At 32.7% G+C, this 26,817-nt stretch overlaps 1 protein-coding gene across 3 annotated transcripts in view; it reads left to right on the plus strand.

The window, feature by feature from the left end:
- The window catches only part of Brd10 (bromodomain containing 10), an 85,881-nt gene that overhangs the window by 12,126 nt on the left and 46,938 nt on the right, over positions 1 to 26,817 (plus strand). For 2 of the 3 annotated variants that reach the window (XM_076845993.2, XM_076845994.2), the window contains exon 2: positions 8,530 to 8,730. The exons of the other annotated variant lie outside the window; for it this stretch is intronic. In XM_076845993.2, coding sequence (XP_076702108.2) covers positions 8,530 to 8,730 — 201 coding nt within the window. The remainder of the gene's footprint in view (positions 1 to 8,529; positions 8,731 to 26,817) is intronic. 3 annotated transcript variants of the gene reach the window in all.

The following is a 26,817-nucleotide window of genomic DNA, read 5'->3' on the forward strand; positions in this document are numbered from 1 at the left end:
GATATTCCATATCAGAAGTTATTGTATTAAAAGCTTTTACATTAGGGAATTATAAGGAGCACATGTGAAATGGAGGAGAAAACTAGTATCAGTTTGGTATTTTCTCATCCCTTAATTTTCAGCATATCTTATTCTTTGACTTCCAAATTAAAAGATTTACATTGACTTTCTTAGATTTGGTGTATGATTGTGTGTACAAATGTGTATGGAAATTTTTGTTTTAAATGTTAAAGAAATCCTGGTGTTGTGCTAGGAAATAAAAGAAAGACTACTTTCTTTTGCCAGAATAGGTAATAAGCTAGATTCACATCACTATATTATTTAGATTGGGTTTAGTGGTTTTGTTTCTATACTTGAATAATTTTAGTCTTCTCCAGTTCTCAGAAAAAAAAATTGTTAAATCCAGAATTTTACCAATCTGAAGTTTTTCTGTTTAACTGGTTATTCTGTTCTACCAAGTTATTTTTCAGAACGTTTGTCTGCCAATAACTAAAACAAGATTATGGCAAATTTTATTAAGGAATTGTAGGCATATTGGCAATGTGAGCTCTTATGTGTAATTTGACACTTTAGTTTTTCTTGACAATACCCATATTGGTAACAAATAATTGAATACGTAAAAGAACATAGACTTAAATAATATATATAACATTGCTAATAGAAGGTAGTAAGAAAAAATTAAATATAACAATATTTCAAGGTATTTCAGAACAATTATGAGACCTATATTCTCCAGTTAATCTAAATTCCTGATTATAGTGCAATTGCTAGTACATTGGTGATTTTCCTCTATTTACTAATTCTAGGATTGGGAATTTGGTTGATAGTGAAGTTTAAGTCAAAGGTTATTTGTTGAGAGCCACAGCCGAAGGGGCCCCAGCAAACTTCCAGCTGCAGGCTGATAATGCCAAGGTTGCGGGTTCATTCCAGTAAGGGCAACCAAATGCCGCAGTACAATTCACAAGCCACTTATCAAGCAGAAACTAACTGTATTTTTAGAACACACATGCTGCACCACAGGAGCTCTTCAGGAATTCCCTTACAGCCCAACTGCCACCTCTGGCTTCCCACAAGCCTCTCAGCCCCCCCACTCCTCCTGCTCTTGAGGCCAATTGGCTGGGTCTCGTGGGCGGAGCCAAAAAAAGTACCCCAGTGAGCAGCTCTGTGGTCTGAAAGGGCGGGGAAACAGCACAATGAGCATCACTGCAGAGGACCCAATCAGATGGCAGCTAGAAGTTTGCTGGGGCCACTGTGAGCCAATCATCAGCTGGTAGCTGGAAGTTTGCTGGCAGCTGGGAGTTTGCTGGGGCCCCTTCTGGCTGTGGCTCTCAAAATCTATTGGTTATTTTTAAGACTTATATTTTAGAGGGGGTTGTAGCTCAGTGATAGAGTGCTTGCCTAGCACATGTGAGGCACTAGGTTCAATCCTCAGCACCACTTACAAATAAATAACTAAATGTATTGTGTCCATCTATAACTAAAATTTTTTTTAAAAAACTTATATTTTAGGGCTGGGCTTGTAGCTCAGTGATAGTGCACTTGCCTTGCATGTGTGAGGCACTGGGTTTGATTCTCAGAAGCTCATATAAATAAATGAATAAAATAGAGGTCTGTCAGAAACTAATTTTTTTTTTAAAAGACATATTTTAAAAGTTTTATGGCAAGAATATTTAAATTATAGGGTAGCTGAAATTTTAATTTTTTTATCAACAGTCTAAATTCTTTTTCAATTGATAGTTAACATTTCTTTCAATATCCTATATACTCTGTTAAGTGTGGTTGAAAGCTCTTTGAAGATTTGGAAAATATAAAGTTATCAAAAAATTAAGATTGAAAAAAAATCACCCATCTCATTATATAGAGGTAATTGTTATAACAGCCTCTTTAGCCTATCTATATACATATATGTTATTTATTTACACAAAATTCAATATAATTTTTTTTGTTTTTGTACTGGGGAATTGAACCTGGGGGCACTTAATCACTAAACCACATCCCCAACCCTTTTTTATTTTTTATTTAGAGACAGGGTCTCACTGAGTGGTTTAGTGACTTGCTAAGTTGCTAAGGCTGGCTTTGAACTTGCACTCTTCCTGCCTCAGCTCAGGAGGGATTATACACATGTGCCACCATTGCCTGGATCAGTATAATTTTTGATTTCACATATATGCTTTTTTATATCCCATTTATCACCTATAAAGATTTTATTTTACTTGTGTAAATGTTGTTATGCAGAAAATTATTTTATTTCAGCATTTTCTGTTCTACATTAATAGCCGTAGGACCCTATGGTAGTTTTTTTTGTTTATTTGAATGGTAGGGTCTTTTTCCTAAATATTTTTAGTTTTTGTCATTGTGGATTAGGTATATTTTGTTTTGTTTTTAAGAAGTAGGTTGAGATATCAGTTATGCCATGATGAGTTTGTGAGACTTAAAATAAGACTTCACCTTAAAAATATTTTTGTTTTTTCACATCACACAACTCGTTTTCTAATGTTTTCATTACTTCACTGTGTTTTTTAACTGTACTTTTCAGCAGTTAATTGGTTTATCAGTCTAGAGCAAGGATTAGAACTAGAACCCAGCAGAAAATTTGAAATTGTTTTATTATAATTTTAATAATTGTTAACATTTATTGTCACTGTGTAACTGTTTGCAGTGCTTTAGGCATATGAAATTAATCCTCAGAACACTGGATGATTGTTGATTTATATAACCTGTTTACAAATGAAGACACTGGGGTACAGAAAAATTAATTTGCCCAGACTAATTAATGGCAGATTTGAATCCATCCAGTTGACTCCAGAGCCCAGGCATCTAAATCAGTGCTGTGCTGTTATGAGGAATAGCTGTTAAGGATGGAGAGAAAGAGGTCTTTTCTACTGAGAGAGAGACTGGAGAAAAGGATCATAAGAAATTTCAGGGAATAAGGAACATTCAGATACCTTTAGTAATAAGATTGACAGTATTTGTAATATAGATAATTAAAAATCATTATGCATATAAAATGTAACTATAAATCTAAAGGAAATGGTTGAAATGTAACTATTATATATATGGATTTTTTTAGCAATCCAGTGATTAGTGTTTGTACTATTAATAGTTTATTAATTTTAAAAATAATGTGTATATCTGGTGGCAAAAAATAAACAGTTCAAGAAATAACTCAATGAAAAATAAAGGTCCTTCTCTCACCAGTTCCAGGGGCTCCTGCTGTTAAGAGGCTACTATTTTTAATAGTTTCTGATATTCAGTTGGGTGTCCTACTAGTTATTTCACTTTTAACATGTTTAAAATTGAACTTTTGGTTTGGTTTATGTGTTTGTTTTTTTTCTTAATCTTTAGAAAGCCTTATCTTAGTAGATTTTACCAACTACCAGGTGTTTCTAGCCATAAAGCTAGTGTTTTTCACTGATTCTTCTTTTCACTTATTCCCCATATGAATATGTCAATTGTGAGCTTTCTGTCTCTAAAATATATTTTAAATTTTGTGTATTTCAGTGGTGAGAGCATGCACTTAGCATACCTAGGGTCCTAGGTTCAATCCTCAGCACCAAAAGTAAATAATAATCATTCAATCAATCTTGTATATTTTTCTCTACTGTTACCACTTGAGTACAAGCCATTATCATCTGCTGAAATACTGCTGTAGTTTCTTAACTTATCCTGCTTCTCGTTTTTCCTCCTACTCTATTTTCTGCTGATAAGCCAGAATGGAATTTTTAAAGTAGACATTAAAAGAAGTCAGTACTCATCTTAAAACTAAATGCTTCATTGACACTTAGGTTACAGTAAAAGGACTTTGACTTTCTTTTCTTCCTACATACCTGCTAAAATGTTTCTCATCTCAGGGCCTTTATTTTTATTTTTTTAATATATTTTTAGTTGTTGATAGACCTTAATTTTTTTCACTTATTTACATGGGTGCTGAGAATCGAACCCAGTGCCTCACACTTGCTGGGCAAGTGCTCTACCACTGAGCCACAAATCCACCCTCTCAGGGCCTTTATACTTGATATTTTATCTAGAATATTCTGTTCCTAATTTTTTTTTTTTTTTTTTTGTTTTATGACCTGCTCCTCCTTCTGTTACTTCCTCAGAGTAACTTCCTAATTCTTGACTATCCTTCACAGAACTTAACAGTATATAATTTAGAACTTGTATATTATGTCCATATTTGTTTACTTGCATTTTATATATCTTCTTTATTGTCATTAAGCTCAGTAAGAACAGAAGTCTTGCCTGTAAATGTTGATGCCAACACCTAGCCCACTACCATGCACTTAATATTTAATGAAGAAATAAATGAGATGAATGAATGGATCTGTCTAGAATTTGGGTCAGGAGAGAGGTTGAAGTCCAACTTTATTTTTTTTAAAATGTCCAGCCAATTGTAACATTACTTTTTTCCATTGTTTTGAAATGCCATCTTTAGGATATGTTTTTGGTATAAATGGATCTAGTTTCAAATTTTCTCCATTGTGCTCTTGACTCATTTTCTGATGAGTTATTATTTTTAAGTATTTTTTTAGTTGTCAACGGGCCTTTCTTTTTATTTATTTATTTGTTTGTTTATTTATATGCAGTGCTAAGAATCGAACCCAGTGCCTCACACATGCTAGGCAAGTGCTCTACCACTGAGCTACAACCCAGCCCTATTGTCATTACTTTAAAATTTATTTTAACATCTGATAAAGTGAGTCTTCTATTAAAATGTCTCCCCCAGGTTTTTTTAATGTTTATTTTTCTATGAAATATGTAGCTTTTTAATAATGTAGTGGAATCAACATTGTTTCACCCATGTTTGATCACTTGGCATAAGAAATACATGAGAAAACATTAGAAATTATAGGTTTGTGGAATGTAAGGATGATATTCTTTCTATTCATTAAATGAAAAGAGAAGTTGGTAACATTGCTTTCTTTCTATGGACACTATAACATCCACTTGTCACATCCTCCTAATTTCAGCTCTTGTCAGATTTCAGTATCACTGTTAGATCTATTATTTCAGGTAGACGGGGCAGGACTCACCCTATATTTCATATCTGTGCCATTGTCTGAATCTGAAAGTGTCCTCAATTTACGATTTACTACTTTAGAGCCTCATCATTTTTTTGGCAGATATATAGGAGAGTTGGCCAGAAATAGGCAGCCAGGGTATCTGCCTGTCTTCTTTGCAGACTCATCACAACTTTATCGTCTTGTGGGAAACATGAATATCTGGACAGTGAGAATGACTTAGGGAACTTCTGTTCTGCCTTCTTTGAGAATGCTTGAATTTTTCTGTTGGCAAGGGATAGCTGTAGCAGTAATGATAATGTGAAAAAGAATAGCCCTAACTCAACTCAAAATGCTTACCAAATTTTTTAAAGTTAGTAAGGCACTTTTCAAATACCACTTCTATTTAAATAAAAACTTTACATTTACCTTTGTACTGTCCTTAAATTCAAAACAAAATCAGGAAATAAATATATTCTAAGCAATGTATTTGGTTTTGAAAAATAGCTCTAGTTGTCTTCATTTTTTCTTTGGGGCATTATATATTTGATGCCACTTCAGAAATGAACAAAGGCTTTGAAATGTTTTTTAACTCCTAAGATTCTTTTCACTTAATCCCTTACTAAAGTTGCCATCTTGAATTTTACTAATGAACGCCTTCTTGCTCAATCCTTGGCTTTTACTTCATCCTTTCTCATTCTACCTGGAAAATTAAACAGTTTAGAGCACTTAGTATTTAAGCACTTAAGCTCTTCTCTTTTGGCCTCTGTTATTCCATTTATTAATTTCTGTTATTCTGTAACTCATCTTTTTTAACATTTTTTATGACTTTATTTTACTTACTTACTTTTTATGTGGTGCTGAGGATCGAACCCAGTGTCTCACCTGTGCTAGGCCAGTGAGCTCCAGCTCCAGCTCCCCTTTAATCTTTTTTAATCTCCTTCTTTTACTGTGTTCTTACTTGTAACCCTCAATAATTCCTAAATTTATACCTTTTATATCTTATATCCCTATACTTATTCCTGTTGATATTGTTTATTTTTTATGGCCTTCCTTATCACTAACACTCCCAAGTCAGTATTTTAAGTCCTTCCTTTTTTAACATTTGATGTAATAGTTACACAACTTTGACTACAAAATTCCATGGACAGAAATATGTAATAGTCACAGTTGTGTAACTATTATATCAAATGTTAAAAATGAAGTATTTCTAACCCAAATCTCTTCCCTAATTTTTCTAAATTTTTTTCTACTTTAAGGTTTTCATTAGAGGTGTCATCATTGTTTCAAGTTGAATGTTAGTCATCTTGAATGTTCATAGTTTTCATTCCATTTGTACAAACTGTCATATTCATTGCTGAGTTCCTGTTGCTCAGTAAATATATTAAATGAATTATTTAAAGTTGTATGAATGGGTATTTTTGTCTTTATTTAGTAGCTTCTCTCTTTCTGCTTACCTAAAACTGTTTTTTCTGCCAAATCTAGCACAAGTTCTTGACAAGAGAATACAAGATAGTACAGAGAGGTTGAGTAAAATAAGAGTTTTAAAATATTCTTTGAACTTCATAACTGTAAGATTATTTGGGGAGAATAATTTCATTAGAGTAGTTATAGACAAATGCCATATTATAGTAGATTGAGATGTGAATGAAAGTTGAAGTAGATCATCAGTTGACATGTGACTCTTCAAGGGGAATACAACTTGGACATGCTTATATGCTAAAGGCGCCCAGCAGTTAGAGAAAGAAGACATTTAATAAAATATAAATTCTGAAGACCTTTGAAGTGATTAGTTTTTGATCAAAATATTGGAGGCGAATTTTTCGCTAAACAAAGTAAGGATGAGCCTATATTTAGATAATTTTGTTTTTGAGAAGCAGGAAGTTAATTGAGCTTACTTCAGAATGGAGCTCTTACTGTTATTTTTTCTGTGAAATAAATATTGGACAGAGTCAACTTCCAAGTGATAGTGGGTAATGTGGTGAAGTTTTTTAAATAAGGATGACATTAGAAATTGCTGTTCTGGAGAACAAAAGAGGAAACTGCCCACCTTCAAAGAAGTCTTCTTAGTCGCAGTTGAGCCCAGTTGTGTGTATAGTTAGAAAACAGACTGCAAGGTATTTTCACTGTAGTGCTTAATAATGGAGTTAAAGGAGTAAAGAGGCTTTGGGCTGAGATGTAAGAGAAAGTCTAAGTACCTGAGATAGAAAAGATAATTGGTACGGGAGATGATTTAAGTTACTCATGTATTGAGTTTCAACTATTTAAATACATGAATAACTAAAAGAGGCTAAATTGTATTACAGCAAATGAGTCAAAGAAGGAACCAGAAATCTAGATGAGGATAAAGAAGAATTTCAGAGGGAATATCAATTGGAAGAATAGAAGATCAAGATCTTGTAGAAGTTTGATAATTTGTGACAAATTATTTTTTGTGAATATGAAAACATTTTGTTTATCAGGTAGTTATAAACTACCTGATGAGAATAGTGGTTTTCAAACTAACTTCATGAGCAGAAAAACAAATTTAATGTGTATCCCCAGAGTACGCACATTCATTTATAAATCATGTAAATGTTATTTTATGCCATAAAGATTTATGTTTTAGTGGACCTTTAGACAATCTATAGGAAAGCAGAGAAATATAAGGTCAACATTTAATTCATGTAAATTCCTATCCAATATGTTGATTGCTTACTTTTGAGTATTGACTTGATTTTGTTGTTGTGGAAACAATGTGTACAAAACCTTCAGAGGCTCTGGCATATCTTAGAAAAGTGGAAGAGCTGATGTTTTCCTGGAAGCTTTTTATAATTAACCCTCATATAATAGATACTAATCCAGAAATCAGGAGTTAGCCTGGATTTTAAAACTTCCCAAGATTAATGTACTGTTTCTCTTTTCATTGTAAATGTTTTTAATCAGTTATTTTAAATTCATTAAGGGACTCATGAATAATTAAGCAAACTTCTAAGAAACTTTTTTATCATTATTCTTAAGCATTAGATTAGTATCCCAGTGTATTAATAAAAACATAGAAGGAGACATGATGGGATTGAAGAGGAAATGTAGGTTCCTAAATTCTTAAACAATTTAGTTGAAAGTTTTCTAAATTTCAACCTACAATCATATATTGTAAAGCTGTATTTTTAAAATAATTTCCTCAAAGTGTTCATGTATCATTGTAAATTTTCTTTCCCAAAATGTTGTTATACTTTTTCTCATACCAATGTAGTATGAAATATATCTCAAACAATAAATTTTTCCATTAAAGAATTAATATAGTGCTTTAAGTGTTAACTTTAATATTTCAGTTTCAATATTTTTTAAATATAGAGAAGGGACTGACAGACTAATTATATGATGTGATTAAAGAAAGTTAGAAATTATGTGGGGAGGATAAAAAATAGGTTTATCTAAATACTTTTAATGTAGGTAGAAAACAAGATTCTTCTTAAGATGCTGTTAAAGTGAGTTTATTGCTTATCCCAAAGATTTGACCTTATAAATTGACTTATTCTTCTCCAAGGCACTTGAGAGAAAAGACAACGATAGCAGTTACATCTAGAGGCTATTATGGATTGGAGGATGAAAAGGGAACTGCATGTACTTCAACAAGGCGTCGGTCAACACCTCGAAGTTTGGCAGGCTTGACAAGTGGAGTTTTTGAATCTATAATGGTTCAAGTTTTGAGACAGGAAGAACAGCTGAGAGCAAAAGAAGAAAAAAGGTAAATGTTAAAAAAAAAAAAAAAAAAAAAGAGTTACATGATGTTCAGATTTCCAGGCATTACTTTTCAAAGAGTAGGTTGCATAACTTTTCTGTACCCATATCCAATTCCTGGGTCCTTTTATATAGTACTTCAAAATGCAATATCACCAGAGTATAAATTCATAATGAAATAGCACAGTGAAATTTGTTTAAAAATATATAAAACAAATTACCTTGAAGCTTATAAAAAATAATTTCTATAAAAGATTTCATAATACTTTCTAGATTTCTCTTACTACCTCAAAGGAATTTTAGATTAGATGAATTTTATGTAGATTTATAATTTTAAAATAGAATCACAGACCTTTAAAATTAGGAGAAACTTCAGAAATTATGTAGTTCAAGAATAACATATAAATTGACCTCTACCAGTTCTTCCATTGATATACATTTCCTGATTAACTGAGCTTATTTTGGATTTATCAGGAAAATGTGTTATGCTCAATTAGTGGTACCTTCTAGGTACTGGGAGCATAGAGTGATGGCACTTATATTTTATTTACAACAAAAGGAAATTAGGGCCTAGAGAGGTAAGTGAAACTCAAGTTAACTGTATTAGGAGTGATTGCTGATAGAATAGGGACTTGCTAATGCTAGTCAAAAGGCAATTTATAATATATTGCTACTTTTTTTTTTTTCTTTTGGTGGAGCTTGGGATTGAAACCAGGGCCTCATGCATGCCAGGCAACTCTTATCACTGAGCCATATCCCCAGCCCCATTAGAAATGTTGCTTTTCTTAATAAATGTAATTTGCTTTGATATTTGTAGAATTAAAACTCATCCTTGAAACTTTCTGTTCATGCTTTTATAGCAGTTATTAATTTTGGAACCCTCTGTGAAATACTTTTTTTCCTGTGTAGAGCCCCATAGAACTTTCCTGTTGTAGGACAGGAGAGCAAATGGAAAGGGATAAAAATCTAATAGTAGTATATGATAGATTGACTGGGTAGAATTAGGGAAAAAAAGAAGGCTTATAAGAAGTCTGTAGTAATCTTGACCTTCACTACTAGTTACTGGAAACAGGGAGAAGTCAGGTTGTTATTAACAGGATTTGGGTACCTTCCTTGATATAGGGAGAACAAAGGAAGAGACAAAAAAATGACTCTAAAAGTATTAATAATAATAATAGTAACAAGAAGATAAAATAATTGTTAGCATTTATTAAGCATGACTACTGGGCCAAATTAGCTCTAAACACTTACATGTATTCAACATTTATCCTGAGTCACACAGAGATAAGTAACTTGCCCAAGGTCAGGCAGTTTTTGAATGGTGAATTTAAGATTGGAACCCTCTATTCTAGCTCTAGATCTTGTGCTCCTAAGCAGCTTTCCTTAAGATTTGTTTAAAAAAAAAAAAGGGGGGGGGAGTAAAGGGGTAGAAGACAGCAAAGAAAATGAAAAATCTTGAAAATGTGAGTCCAGTGTAGAAAAAGAACAGTGAACATATTTTGAATAAGTGTTTTGAAGTGATTATGGAAATATTTAAGCATCCTAGTAGGAGTGGCTAGTAGGAAACAAGAAATTTAACTAAGTCTTCTTCCTTTCTCCAGTCTTTAATATATTTATATGTGCCTTGACACCATATAAGCATGGGAGAATAAACCATGGGAGAAAAGTCGTTTATTAATGTCTTAACAACTATTATAATTTAGTGGGTTAATATGAATTGAGCTATCTTTTCAGGTATAGGGTTAATGTCTTTATTTTTAATTGTAGAATATTTTAAACATAAAGCAAAGAGTAAATAAGATTACAGTGAAACTCTATGGACCCACAACCCAGCAGTTTTAAAAGAAATTAAGCACAGGTATAAGCAAAGCTCCCTATACTTTTCTTATGCCTAGGAGAAACCACTATCCTGAATTTTTATTATTCCTGTGCATTTTATTATTGAATTGTAAAAATTCTTTATATATTCTGGATATAAGTCTTTTGCCAGATGTATATGTCTTATAAATATTTTCTCCTGTCCATGACCTGCCTGCCTTCTTATTTTCAGTGTTTTTCTAGAGCAAAAAGTTTTTACTTTTGAATTTAATTTATCTCTTTGAAAATGCAACAACCAACCATTGAACTTTATAGGATTTTTGTTGTTTAAATATGTTGGCAAAGACTAGGGTTGTAGCTCAGTGGTAGAGCGTGTGCCTAGCATGTATGAGATACTGTGTTCAATTCTCAGCACTTCACGTAAATAAATAAATAAAGGTTCTTTGACAACTAAAAAATAAATAATTATGCTGCTGAAAGTATATTTAGGATATTAAAATTTGGTGAAAGACAGATTTATAAATTTTTTCACAGACATTTGCTTAATGCCTTATTAGTTGGTGTAATTTTCTTCTTATAAATCACATCTGGGGGAATATAAAATATATACTGAAAACAGAGTGCTGAAAAATATGGGAAAAAACTGAGACTCAGAATGATAATCTGATTGTCCTTGTTTGTTATTGTTGTGAACTTAAGTCTTGGGAATGATATTTTCTAATATCAATGTTTTTTCTGTATTTGTACTGTCTTTAACCTAGGGGGAAAAAACAGATATTTACCATCTGTGGGGTTTTTTGTGTGTGTGTATGTGATTTTTATAAGAAATTTTAGCTTACCCAGCCAGACATGTAATCCCAGTGATACAGTAGGCTGAGGCAGGAGGATACCAAGTTCAAAGCCAATAGCAAGGCCCTAAGCAACCTAGTGAGACTCTGTCTCAAAATAAAAACACAAAAGGGCTGGGGATGTGGCTCAGTGGTTAAGCATCACTGTGTTCAATACCTGGTACTCCCGCCCCCCCAAAATTAAATTTTAGCTTACCTAAAATTATAAAAATCCTTTTTTTGTGGGGAGTGTTATCAGGGATTGAACCCTTTACCAGGGTTCATTTAACCACTGAACCAGACCCCCAACCCTTTTTAATATTTTGTTTAGAGACAGTATCTCCTTGAGTTGCTTAGGACCTTACTAATTTTCTGAGGCTGGTTTTGAACTTGTGATTTTCCTGTATCATCTTGTGGAGCCGGTGGGATTACAGGCATGTGCCACCATACCCAGCTATAAAAATCGGTTTTAACCAGACATTTCTAAGTTTTGTTTTTTATGGTTATGTCTGTTATCTGTTTGAAGTTAATTTTTGTGTACAAAATTCAGTTCATCAGTTTTTAAAATATTTTGTGCTTTTTGTGACCTACCATAGGATTTTTTGGTTAACCAAGGTTATGAAAATTTTCCCCCACCATAAATTTCTAAATTTCAGTTTTTATGGTTCTATCTATTATCTATTTGAAATTAATTTGTGTATGATGTGTGAGGTTAGGATAAAGTTTATTTTTTTCCCCCAGAGATATCCAGTATCATTTATTTAGGGCGGGCAGGGGGAGACTCACTACTGATTTACCTTTGCATTTTTGTTGAAAATCAATTAGACATATATATATATATATATATATATATATATATATATATATATATATATATATGAATCTTTCTATAGGTCTTTCTTTATGTTAATAATATTTTTATATGATTACTGTAGCCTTATAGTAAGCTTTGAAATTAATGACATGAGTCTTCATTTTTTTGCCCCAAATTTGGTCATATTAAGATCTTCACATTTCCATGTACTTTTAGAATCATATTGTGAATTTACACAGGAAAAAGAAATAAGCCTGAGGGACTTTCAATTAGAATATATGGATACTTGTTAATTTCTAGGTAATTGTTTACTTTCCCTCAGCAGTATTTTATAGTTTTCAGTGAAACAGTTTTTGCATATTTTGTTAACTTTTCCCTTATATTTTTCATGTTTTTGATGCAATTGTAAATCACTTTAAAATTTAATTTGCAATTATTTACTGGTAATATATACAGAAATACAATTTTTAGTGTTGTGACCGTTTGTTTTTTCCTCTCAATTCTGTGAGATTTTGCTTCATGTAATTTGAAATTCTATTAGATACAGACTTACTTGTGATTTTGTGTTTTTGTTTAATGAATTGAATGTTTTGGACCTTTTTACTTAAATATTTCATTTTATATCCATTATTGGCTTATTAATGATAGGTCAGTTTTGAATTTCTTAAGTAATTTGAGGTATTACAGGATATGCTTTAATGTATTACAAACATCTGCTTGAAATAACGATTGAACACTTTACAGTATGCTTTTATTTACCATTTCCCATCTACCATGCTGCTGTTGTCATACATTTTCTTTGTATATGTGTTACAAACCTCCAGTACAGTTTCTGTGTATGCTCTTTAACAGCTGGTTATTTTTTGAAGAAATTTAAGAATGAAGAGAAAAAGAATTTTATATGTATTCATACATTTACCCTTTCCAATAGTCTGCCTTCTTTTGTATTGATCCCTGATACCATTTTGTGTCATTTTTCTGCTGCCTAAAGAATTTCTGTAATCCCAGGTAATTCCAGTGGTTTGGGAGGCTGAAGCAGGAAGATCAAAGGTGCAAAGTCAATCTTAGCAACTTAGTAAGGCCCTAAGCAACTCAGTGAGACCTTGTCTCTAAATAAAATATTAAAAGGGCTGGGGATATGGCTCAGTAGTTAAGTGCCCCTGGGTTCCAAAAAGAAAAAAAGAATTTTCTTTTAATATTTCCTGTGATATGGTTCTACCAAAAATGAATTCTAGATTTAGAGAATTTTTTTCCTTGTCTAAAAGTTTTTATTTTGCCTTATGTTTTGAAGGATTGAAAACACACATACAGGTACACTCACATATATTTATGACTCTATATTGACAAATTGTTTTCTGCATTTGAAACATGACATATTTTAACACGCAGTGTTTTAGAAAAGTCTGCTGATGCTTCTTATCTTTGTTCCTCTATATTTAATGTAGATCTTGTTTCTCTAAGTGCTTTTAAGACTTTCTCTTTATTACTATTTTTTAGCTATTTATGCTGTGCACTTGGTATGGGATTATGTGTGTACATTTATCTTGCTTGAAATTCAGTTTATTTCTCTGACCCATAGGTTTTTTAGTTTTCCTCTGAGTTAAATTTCAATATTAATGATTTTTTGCAGTGTTCATTCCAGTGATTTTTAAATTTCATATATATTTTTCATCTCTAGAAGTTATATTTAATTATATATATATATATATAATATATATATATAATATATATATATATGTATGCGTGTGTATCATTTATTTCATCATATGTTCATTTTATTTAATGTTCTTTTCTATTAACTCCATCATCTTTGTCGTTTCTAGGTCTTTCAAATTACTGACATTTCTTCTGGTCTTAATTATATTTTTATGCTTCATGGCATGTCCAATAATTTTTATTAGAAATTAGACATTGTGAATGTTTCTTTGTTTGGTATCTGGGCTTTTTTTTTTTTTTTTTTAACTCCGTTTTTTCTTTCAGGCAGTTAAGTTTCTTGCGGATTGGTTTGATAATCCTTTGAAGTCCAGGTTTTAAGCTGTTCCAGAGTGAGTCTAGAATATAGCTTTTACTCTAGTTCATCCTTACTATGGCATAATTCTTCTGAGATCTCCACTAAGTATCCTAAGTGATGATTGGTCATTTTTGCCAAACTTTGTAGGGTTTTATTCTATTCGTAGGCTACTACTCAGCAGAGTCTCAAAAGGACCCTTATATAGATTTATGAAGCTCTTTTTCTGTATGTCTTTCTTCTTTTGGGAATTATCTTACAACTTCTAGGTGCTTCATCCTTCCTGAATGCTAATCTCCATCCCTGGAACTCAACTCCACTGGACTCTCTATTCTTTTCCATGAACTCATAGTCTGAAAAATACCTTTAGTCAGAAAACTGGACTATTATAGTGGCTGCCTCATTTATTTTACTTATCTTAATGATCACAGTTCTGCTCTATTTGTTTCAATGTCTGAAAACATTTGGTTTATATATTTTGTTCAGTTTGTGGTTGTTTACAGTTGAAGGGTAAGTGTGATCCAGTTATTTCATCATGGTCATTTCCATGCATGAAAATGATCATTTCCATGCATTTCTTATGTTTTGACTACATATGTATATTCACAGATAACATAAACATTGCTTGCATGTCTTTAATTTTTGTATAAATGGCAACTGTGTTTTCATTCAACATTTATGTATGTGAGCTTTATCCATATTAAACTATTTCATTTATTGCCAGTGCTGTTATAATAGTATTACATTATGTGACTGTATCACTGTGTATCCATTTACCAGATGAGATGGACACTTTGGATTATTTCTAGTATTTTGTTATTATAGAATGCTACAATGTGTATCACTTAAAAATGGATATAGAGATAGCTACACAATATGTCTGTTCGTGCATATGTGTGTCATACTGGTAATCATATGGTTATGACAACTTCTTTAATGTTTTATGGTATGTTGCCAAAATAATGTGATATTAGAGTTGTGAGGAAGTTGTATTGATAATGTAGTTATCATCACATGTGTTTTGTATAAAATGTTCAATAAATTATAGCATTAAAATGTCTTATAATGCATCCTTGACTTGAAGAGTAAATATAGCTACTCTTTTTCTCGAAAACATATGAATCGTTGAACTTTTTAACTCCAGTTACTCATAGGCGCCATTGTTGTCTAGTGCCATCTGATTCTTAACTGCCTAAATGTTGCCACATTTCATTTTTTTGTCCTAGGGTCTCCTTTCCCCATGGAGACATGTCTTTTGCCCAAATTTCTCCTTTAAGTAAGTTTCTGACCTACTTGCCTATCTTCTCTGGATGGGCTATCAGTGTCACATCAGTATCTCACATCTGTCAGAAAACATGTATTCAATTTAGAATAATTCAAGGTTTATTTTTAAAGGAGTTGAAATATAGCAGAACATTAAATGGTAAGGCTAACCAAGATAAACAGAGGGAATAGTTACTGCTACCCAGGAGAGAGAAACAAAAAGACTTGTTTTGAGAGGATACCTTCTATTGAAGGACACAGCCCAAGGCAGCCTCACAGAGAGGAAACCCAGGGAATAAATATTTCACCTTACTTTTCTGCCTTACTCTGATTATCTGCCAGGGCTTTCCATTGACTGAACTCAAGGAAAGCCAGAGGATGAGGTTGCCTGTTGAGACAGAAAAATTTATACAGTGAAGGGGATGGAGAGTAGATCTGGAGGCAAACAAAAGATATGTAGTACAGATATGTTCTTCAAATTTATTATATCTAAAATTAACTGTGAATATACCAGGTTTTCCTCTAAGACTTACTGCAGTGCTTCCTGTCTTGGTCAGTAGCACCACCATCAGTTGAATTGTGCAAGTTAGAAAACTCGTATTCATTCTTGACATATTCCTCTCCCTCAGATGCTTATCAAATCTATCCTCAACTCTGGACAGTTTTATTTCTTTCATCTCTTTTGAATATGCATGCTTCTCTTTGTCTTCTCTGTTTTCATCTATTTCCTTCCTTTCTCACTTAGATGTCTGTGATCTTCACTTAATTGGTTTAACAGTGTTCATGCTTGCCTCATTCCAGTCTTATTTTCCACATTAAAACTAGAGTAAACTTTTTGAAATGCAAATGTGATCTTCCACTCACCTATTAATGTAGCATCTCCTTAAAACAAAGTAAACCATACAGAAACTTTAATGCCTTAATTTAGTTTATAAGACCTTACTTTCATATTTTGATCTCTCCCTATCTCTCTAATCTTGCCTTATGTCATTCTGTCCTTCATTCTTGCCATAGTAGTCTTCTTTCCCTCTCTTCAATGTCAAGAAAGTGTTCTAGATTTTATATGCATCCAAATTTGAAGTTCACATAAAAGTGCATATAAAATATAAAAGTGCATATAAAATAGAAAACTGTCGTTTTCTTTTAACCAATATGTTCTAATTTTTCTAAAATGAGCATGCTTTTCTTCTGTAATTGAAAATGTAATCTTAAAAATCTTAAAACTTGTATATTAAAATTTGTATATGCAATTTAGTAAATGTCTTTTGAGCTTATCCCAAGATTTCTCTTTTGACCTCAGAAGAATCTGACATCTAGGCAGTAACTTGTGGTTTGATATATGGGAATGCTAGACAAAGCCTCCCTGCATATATATAATTATCCTGTATTTTGTTGCGGCACCTAAAATTCTATTAACCTATCAATTCTGGCAATCTCAAGTCAGAGACTAGTTGAGAATGTAGATGTACATTTGGATCTGAAAAGAAAATTTGAAAGCATATTGGAAAACTAGGAGAATGCCAAAGATCTTAAAATTACTACAGTTGTGCTTTAGACTTAGCTTTTTTTTTTTTTTAATTAAATTTTTTGGCATAAGAAGTGAGAGGATAAGTTTTCCTTTTGTTAAATAGGTTAAAACCCCCTTAAAAATTTAAGATCAAGATAGCAAGCTGATTGATTCATTCTGTTGTCATATATAACAAATTAAAATTTTTAAAAAACAAGCATGTAGAATAAATTAGAGCTAGAAATTTTTTAAATGAAAAAAGCAAGCTGAGTAATTTTCTTATAGATTTTAGGATTTTAATATAGCACTTTAATTTCCTTATGGTCTATTGACAATTTTATTTATTAATTATCTTTATTTTTGTCTCAGATAATTCTTTAATTCCCCCACTGATATTTTATAAGTGGAAGGAACTCCATAAGTATCAGGGCATCTATTAATCTTTAGCTGATTATCTGAGCATGCACTAACCCAAAAGTAAATTATTTAAAAAAATCTTTGAAGTTCAACAGTTTAGTCTAATGGATAAATTTATAGAAACATATGATCATCAAAATTGAGCCAAGAGAATATAGAAAACTTAAACACCAATAGCAAGCAGTGAGACCAAAGAACTAATAAAAAAGCCTTCCAACAACAACAACAACAAAAAAGCCCAGGACCAAATGGATTCCCAGCTGAATTCTACCAGACCTTTAAAGAAGAACTAATGCCAATGCTTCTCAAATTATTCCATGAAGTCGAAAGGTGTAGAACACTTCCAGATTAATTCTGTGAAGCTTGATACCAAAATCAGATATAGACACTGCAAGAAAAGAAAATAGACCAATGAACATAGATTTTAAAATCCTTACTAAAACATTAGCAAACCATATTCAAAAACACATTAAGATTATATCTCATGATAGAGTTGATTTCATTCCAAGGATGCACAGGTGGTTCAACATATGCAAATCAATAAATGTAGTTCACCACACAAACAGAATCACTGGAAAAAATCACACAGTCATCTCAACAAGTACATAAAAAGCTTTTAACAATATTCAGCACACATTCATGATAGAAACACTGAAGAAACAAATGATAGAAGGAGCTTACCTCAATGTCATAACAGCTATATGCAACAAACTGAAAACAAACTCAATGGGGAAAAATTGACTACATTTCCTCTCACATTAAGAATAAAACAAGGATATCCACTTTTACCACATTTACTGAATATAATGCTTGAAATTTACCAGAGCAAGAAAAGGAAATAACAGTGATACAAATAGGAAAAGAAGTTAAATTATTGTTGGCAGATGATGATTCTATACTTAGAAGATACAAAACTCTCCACCAAAAGACTTCTAGAACTAATAAACAAATTCAGCAAAGTAGCAGGATACAAAATCAACATTCAAAAATCAGTGGCTTTCCTATACAACAGTAATTGATCCACGAAAAAGACATTTAGGAGAAAAAAACATTCATATATCTCAAGCAAAAATAGGAATAAAATTAACCAAGGAGGTGAAAGCCCTCTACAATGAAAATTACAGAACACTGAAGAAAGAAAACAAAGACAGAAAATGGAAAGACTTCCCATGCTCTTGGGTAGGCAGTATTAGTATTGTCAAAATGGTCATATGACTTAATGCGTTATGAAGATTCAGAACAATCTCCATCAAAATAACCAATAGCATTCTTCACAAAACTAGAAAAAACAGTCCATAAATTTATATGGAAGAATAAAAGACCCAAAACAGTCATTGCAGTTCTAAGAGTAAGTCACCAATGCAGGAATCATCACAATACTTGATTTCAAATTATCCTACAGAGCTTCAGTAGCAAAAACATAGTACTAGCCTAAAAACAGACACATAGACCGATGGAATAGAAAAGAAGATAGACTCACAAAGATACAGTCATTTGATCCTTGATAAAAGCTCTAAAGCCCTACGCTGGAGAAAAGACAGTCTTTTTAACAGAGAAGTGCTAGAAATATTTGTAGAAGAATGAAACTAAATCATTCTCTTACCCCCTGCACAGAAGACAGCTCAAAATGGATCAAAGACCTAGGAATTAGTCCAGAAACTTGCAACTCTTAGAAGAAAACATAAGGTCAACACTCCAACATATATAGGTTCAGGCAATGACTTCCTTAGTAGGATTTCTAAAACTGAGAAAATAATACCAAGAATTAACAAATGGTATGGCATCAAGTTAAAAAGCTTATGCACAGAAAGGAAACAAAAGCATGAAGAGAGAATCTAGAGAATGAGAGAATCTAGAGAATAAGAGAAAGTCCTTGCCAGCTACTTTTCCAACAGATGATTCATATCAAGAATATATAAAGAACTCAAAACCTCCATCAAAAGTAACAAAAACAAATAACCAAATCAATAAATGAGCTAAACAGACACTTCTCAAATATGTGAAAAAGTCTTCAAAATCTTTAGCAATCAAGGAAATGCAAATCAAAACTACACAGATTTCATGTCATTCAGAATGGGAGTCATCAAAAATACAAATAATAAATGTTGGCAAGAGGGGCTGGGGATGTGGCTCAAGCGGTAGCGCACTCGCCTGGCATGCGTGCGGCCCGGGTTCGATCCTCAGCACCACATACAAAGATGTTGTATCCGCCGAAAACTAATAAATAAATATATAAAAAAAATGTTGGCAAGAATATGGGGGGCAAAACACATACAAACTGTGGTGGGACTGTAAATTAGTACAACCTCTATGGAAATGTATATATCTACAATGGAGTTTTACTCAGCCTTAAAGAAGAACAAAATTATGTCCCCTGCAGGAAAATAGATGGAACTTTAGAGTATTGTGTTAAGCAAAATAAGCCAGAATGAGAAAGTCAGGGGTTGTATGTTTTCTTCCATATGTGGAAGCTAGGGAGAAAAAAGGAGGGGAGTTTTCTCATGAAAATAGTTGGGTGATCAGTAGAGTAGAGGAAAGGGACCATAGGGAAGGAGGAGGGGAAGGAAAGAAGAGGTAATAGGAATTTTTAACTAGAAACTTCTTGACCAAATTTTAGGTGTGTATGACTGTGTCACAGCAAAGCCCACTATTGCACAAATTGTAATGAACCAATAAAAAAATCTTAAAATATTGGATATATTCACTATTAATTTTTATAAAACTGGATAATCAGAAATTTTGTGTATTTTTTAATACTCTATTTTACATGTTTGTATGAACTTACTGATACTTTATTCATTTGGAAATCACTGGTGTTAAGACAATAAGTGACATATTTTTGGAAAATAAAAGCTAGCTATAATTAAGTGATTTATTTCCAGAACCTGTATTACACAATAATAACAGTGACTTAATGAAATAGACATTTGTGTTTTGTGCCCGCTCAGCACTTTGGATAGCTTTCATACCTTTTGGTAATTTCCCTTATTACAAATCCTGTCACCACCAAAGAGATGCCAAACCTTTATATTTTCATACCCACTCACAGCTAAGGTAGAAGCACATAACCAGACAAATACTTCTTACTTGGAAGTACATAGAAGCAATCAGGTGGCAGTAATGGACAAGAGAGTTTGTCTTTTGATAAGGATGAAGATAGAAGAAGCTTGTGGTTGTCCTAGGTTCTTAGTATCAGAGGTACTAAATAGTATTGGCCATCTAATTTTTTCTGGAGAAGTTCCTGAGTATGACTGAGACGTTTTTGTCTTCACATCTTGTAAATTTGTTTCTCTAACCCTTAACAGAGCTTCTATAAGTTCCTTAATAATCTTTAAATTCCTTTTCTGTTTTAACTAGAAACCTCTTCTTGACAAACTTGATATGAATGGTTGATTTGCCTAAAATATAACAGTACGTATAACACATTTTAGAAAACATAAATGTCTTACTTTCATTTTTTTATGCCACCAATTTGCTTGCATTGTATTGTTTCCTCAATTAATGGATTATTGTGGATTATGTTTTTCTAGATTATACTCTCTTATGTGGTCCATATTTTTTCACTTCTTTATATCCTCACACATGGTAAATGGTCAATAAAAGTTTATAAAACTGATAGAAGACTTTAAAACAATTTTTTCCCCAAAGCTGTTCACCCATTAGCAGTGTGCCTGCCAAGTTATGTGTGACCAAAATAACCTTAATCACACTTTCTCTTATTATTTTACATAGTAATGGGTAAATGCTCTCCAAGCAGGAGCACCAAGATGGTGCTTCTCATTTTTTGAGAGCTTATTTCCTCTATATATTGTGTACCAGACAAATGAATCTTAATTTTATAATAATCTAGTCTCTAGATACTAAAGAGGCTGCAATATATAACAAAAGTAGGGTAGTAAACTAACACTTCTTTTTTACACTTTGTGTTAAAATTCATTGGAAGTCTGTCTTCTAAAAAGGACTTTTGAAAGTGAAATTATTACATCACCATGCTGTTGAGGATCAGGAGAGATTCCATATTCCTATTTCCAAAGGGCTGTTCTGCCCTGCTGGTCTATACCAGTCATATACTTTCTTTTTCCTTCTCACAACTCTTTACTACCTGTAATCTAAGGCTAGATTCCATCTTTCTTCCTTGAAAGGAACAGTTTATGAGAGACAGCAGTGTGAGTAGCAGACCTTACATAACTTTAGACAGTGCACATAGATGCCAGCATCACAATTCAACTGTGTCATGGTCCTTCCAGGCATCTAACAGAATGTGTATTTATATCATTGACTAATAGTCTTTATTTTCCAAGAATAAGCCAGTTGGTACTAAACTTTGGCCTACAGGCAAACTCTGTGTATTTCTAGCTCTTACACTGACCTTCTATGAAAGTCTGTGAATTTATTTTCTCACTCTTCTTTATGTTCTTAGTGTATCTATCACATGATTAGTTCTGAAATTACCAGGTCACTAATCTGTAATGCTTAAAGGTTGCTTATCACTGCTTTAGGCAAAAACAAGTCCATTAAAGTTTTCTTTTGCTCCAACTTGCCCTGACTTTTTCTTTCCCAATAATTAGTTACTTTTTCACTTTTGCAGAAAGATATAATACTCTTCTCTATCAGAACATCAGAGTACTTCATTGATATCAATCATTGTGCATTGCCTTTAGGAGCTTAAGATGATTTTTTATTATCCTTTTCCCTATTTACTGTTGACTCTTTGCATCTTTTCTAGTATTTGGTATTCCTTAATAGGTTGAGCATCCCTGATTCAAAAATCAAAATGCTCTGACATGATACCACAAAAGGAAAATTCCACATCTGGTGGAATTTGCTGAGGCAGGAGGATGGAAAGCTCAAGATCAGTCTGGTCAACTTAGTGAGATCCTGTCTCAAAATAAAAATGAAAAGGGATGGTGATGTATGTCAGTAGTAGAGTTTGTCTGGCACGTATGAGGCCCTGGGTTTAAAGAAAAAAAATTACCTTTAATCTATGTGTATAAGGTATACATGAAATATAAATGAATTTCATGTTTAGAGTTGGATTGCATCCCTAAGGTCTCTCTCAGGTATGCAAATGTTCCAGAATCAAAAATACTTCGTGTCTCAAGCATTTCTGATGTGGACACTTGACTTGTACCAATGAAATTTCTACAATTCTCTATATAAAGCAGAGAGAAACTCAGTTTCATGGGAAGATGTACATTATCTGTAGTTCTAACATAAACAAGAACTTTAAATCACTTGACTAATATTCATTCATTTTTTAAAAAACATTTATTTTTTAGGTGTAGATGGACACAACACAATGCCTTTATTTTTATGTGGTGTTGAGGATTGAACCCGGATCCTGCCCGTGCTAGGGGAGCGCTCTACCACTGAGCCACAATCCAAACCCCAATTCTTCAATTTTTGAAAAAATTGATTTAAGGATTTTTAATTTTACAGGCTGTTAAAACTCATACAATACTGTTAAGGCTTCTGATAAAAGAGAGCAGTCTCATTCCAACTCAACTTCAAGCCCCTGATTCAGAATCATCTACCTTAACTCTTATCTGTTTCTTCTAGTAATTATTTCCACACTTCTAAATCACTGCTTATGTTGCTATTTCTTGATTTATTCCCTTTTTTTTTTTTTTTTTTTTTTTTTAGGCCGGCATTATCTGTTGATATCCATCCATGGAAAATGAAGATTTAGTTCTTTTAACAGCTATTTCCACTGATACAAAAGTTGTGTGCTCTCTGTTATTAACTTTGATATCTTTTGCCTCATTCATCTTATATGTTTTTGTTAATTAATCAATAATTCAGATCTCATTTTTACTCCCAAAGTAGACATTACTACTATTTTTGTTAATGTAATGTTAGGTTCCCAGTCCTTGTATCTTTCTGTGATCGTTTTTCTTCCTCAAGTATATCCTGTAGAAGTATTTTCTCTTGTTTTAGTTTGAATAGTTTTTGCTGTTATCTTCAAGTTCACTAATCTTTTATTCTTCCATGTCTAAACTACCATTAATCTCATTCCACTTTTTTATGTATTTTTAGTTGTAAATGAACACAGTACTTTTATTTTATTTATATGTGGTGCTGAGGATCTTACCCAGTGTTTCACATGTGCTAGGAAAGTGTTCTACAACTGAGCTACAACCCCAGCCCATTATTCCTTTTTTTTTTTTTTTTTTTAATCTCAGACACTACAGTTTTTACCTCTAAAAGTTCAATTTGGGTGTTTTTCTAAATATCTTCTAAGTAAACTTTTTGGCCATACAAAATACTACTTTAATCAAACAAATTAATGAGCAAACAAATTAATACTACTTTAATTTATTTGCTAATTCTGACATCTGGGTCAGTTCTGACTGTTTTTTCTCATTGAGAGTCATGTATTGCTGCTTTCTTATATGCCTGATAGTCTTGATTTAGATAATCAAATATTATAAATTTTAACCTTTCTGAATGCTGGATATTTTGGAAGTCCTGAAAGTCTTTATGGATTTTTCTCTGGAATGCAGTTGTTACTTGGAAATAGTTTAATAATTTTGGGTCTTTTATAATTTGTTACTTGTGTTCAGAGCAATTCTTTTTATTTTTTAATATTTATTTTTTAGTTGTAGTTGGACACAATATCTTTATTTTATTTATTTATATGTGGTGCTGAGGATTGAACCCAGGGCCTCGCATGTGCTAGGCAAGTGCTCTACCACTGAGCCACAACCCCAGCCCCACACAATTCTCTAAATCAAATTATTCTTTACTAACAAGGCACAGCCCTCCTGAATATTCTACCCAACCTCTTTGACTTGTGAGTCTAGTTTTCTGGTATGGCTTGTGGAAACAGGCACTGTGTTCTCCAATATTTTGTATGCTTTTCCCTCACCTTGCTTTGGATATATATTCATTCATTCATATTCATTCTCATTCATTCTCTCTCTCTCTCTCTCTCTCTCCCTCCCTCCCTCCCTCCCTCCCTCCCTCTCCCTCCCTCCCTCTCTCTCTCTCCCTCCCTCCCTCCCTCCCTCTCTCTCTCTCTTTCTCTCTGTCTCTTTACATGCATGCACTGATCAGTACTCTGGATACTCCAGAGGTACAGACTCCTTTTGCCCTTTTGCATCTCTAGTTTCTCTTTGGTATTCGACTGTTCTGGTTTCTCTGTACTCTTGGCTTTTCAATTCAGAGGGTCTATGGGGCTTTGCCTGGTTGCCCTCTCTTTCTCCTTCATGGCCTGGAAACTCTATTAGGGCAATGTTAGACTGGGGCAGTTGATAGACTCAGCTTGTCTATTTCTCATCTCTTAGAAATCACTATCCTTTATTTAATGCTTTTGTTTAGTTGTTATTGTTTTCTTGGGTCATTTTTATCAATTTTATTGATTGGTGTTTTAGTCAGCTTTGTGTCACTGACGTTTAGGTTCTTGAAAAACAGTTTTTGTATATTTTGCCTGACTTTTTGTTTTCACTTTTTTGTTGTTGTTGTTTTGGGGTTTTGTTGTTTTGTTTCAAGAGAGAACAAATTTGATTTGATCTTGGGTAGAAGCAGAAGACACTGTAGAAGTTATTTTGTTGTATTTGGGAATTTTTTTGTATTTTTTTTAGATATACATGACAGCAGGATATATTTTGACATTTGACAGTATGATGTATTTTGACATTATACATGGAGTATAGATTATTCTAATTAGAATCTCATCTTGAAGTAGAACATGATGTGGAGCCACTGGTCGTGGCTCAATATATGAATATAGGAAAGTTATATCCAATGCATTCTACTGTCTTTCCTATTTCCATCCCCACTTCCCTTCATTCTCCTTTGTCTAATACAATGAACTTCCATTTAAATTGTCTCTTGGGGGGCCGGGGTTGTGACTCAGTGGTAGAGTGCTTGCCTAGCATGCATGAGGCACTGGGTTTGATCCAGCACCACATTAAAAAATAATAATAATAAAAATAAAATAAAATAAAGATATTGTGTCCATCTACAAATAAAAAATATTTTTAAAAATTGTCTCTTGGCATAAGGTTTTCATAAATATCTTAATAAAATCTGTATGACCTATTTAAAAAAAACTTTTATTTATTTTTGGGGGGGCAGGTACTGGGGATTGAACCCAGGGGCACTTAACCACTGAACCACATTCCTACCCCTGCTTCTTCTTATTGTATCCTCATCATTATTTTAAAAGATTACTGCTTTATCTTTTTCTTTTCATTTGTCCTATATTTTTTCTCTTCCCACTACCTTTTGTTATTTTTACCTTCCATGTCCCCATCTCTACTAATTTGAGTATGTCCTTAAGTCTTATGTTTTAATAGCTACTCTAGAAATATTCACATTCATTATTAACTTATGAAAGTCTGAAATCAATATTTTTAGGTCTTCCTGATTAATAGAAGGACCTTGAAATGCTTTCAACTTTAATCATTTCTCACCCATTGGTTTGCTGTTGTTGTGTAATGTTTTTTAAACTGAACAGTTTTATCATTATTTAATGCTGTGTCTATGTAGTTTAACATATATTACAGCTTTTTTTCTCTTTCCCCTCTTTGCTCTTTAGTCAGAGATCGTGTCCTTCACTGGAAATAGATCCTTTAGAATTTCTTACATAAGGGGTCTTTTAGTTACAAATATTAATTTTTTGTCTGAAAATATTTTTATCTTTATTTTTTAAAGATGTTTTTGCTCTGGGGCTGGGGCTGTAGCTCACTGGCAGAGCGCTTGCTTAGCATGCATGAGGCACTGGGTTTGATCCTCAGCACCACGAAAAATAAATAAATAAAGGCATTCTATCCATTTACAACTACAAAAAAAATTTAGAAGATTTTTTGCTCTGAATGGAAATTTATCTTGACAGTATTTTCTAATTATATTAAAGGTATTCCATTGTGTGGTAGCTTCCACTGTTTGTTATTTAGAAGTTAACTGTAAATCTGTTCTCTTTTTTCTTAAAATTTTTAAATTTTTCTAGAAGTTCTTTTTAGTTTCTCACTCAGCACTTCTATTGTAGACACAATTTTCCTTATAGTTCCCTAGTTGAGGACAGGAGGAAGGAACATTGTTTCTAATAAAACCATCTACTGAATGTATGGACTTTTAGAATCCCAGCTGTGTATATCAGAAGCCAAATTCTACCAGTCTCTTACTGCTCCCATTAGTAAAAAGTAAAATTTTTCAAAGTTGAAAGCAGATTTTTTAAAAGTCAAATTTATTAGGAATGTTTAGCATTGTTTTTATATCAAAGTCACTGCTTAAAGTTCCTTATTAATCTTAGGTAATGAAATAAGGCTGCCCCTTGTATCTAATAGCAAAGTAGTTATAATATGACTTCCTGACCAAAACCACAAAAGTTGGCTTGTTCTATAAGAGAGAAAGTCTCAATATTTGCTAAAGTAGTGTTCTTACTATGTATTTGTCTTAATAGTATAAGAAATGTCAGATATTGATTTGTTTCCACT

The sequence above is a fragment of the Callospermophilus lateralis genome, chromosome 2, assembly GCF_048772815.1.
Source record: "Callospermophilus lateralis isolate mCalLat2 chromosome 2, mCalLat2.hap1, whole genome shotgun sequence".
Taxonomy (NCBI): Eukaryota; Metazoa; Chordata; class Mammalia; order Rodentia; family Sciuridae; genus Callospermophilus; species Callospermophilus lateralis.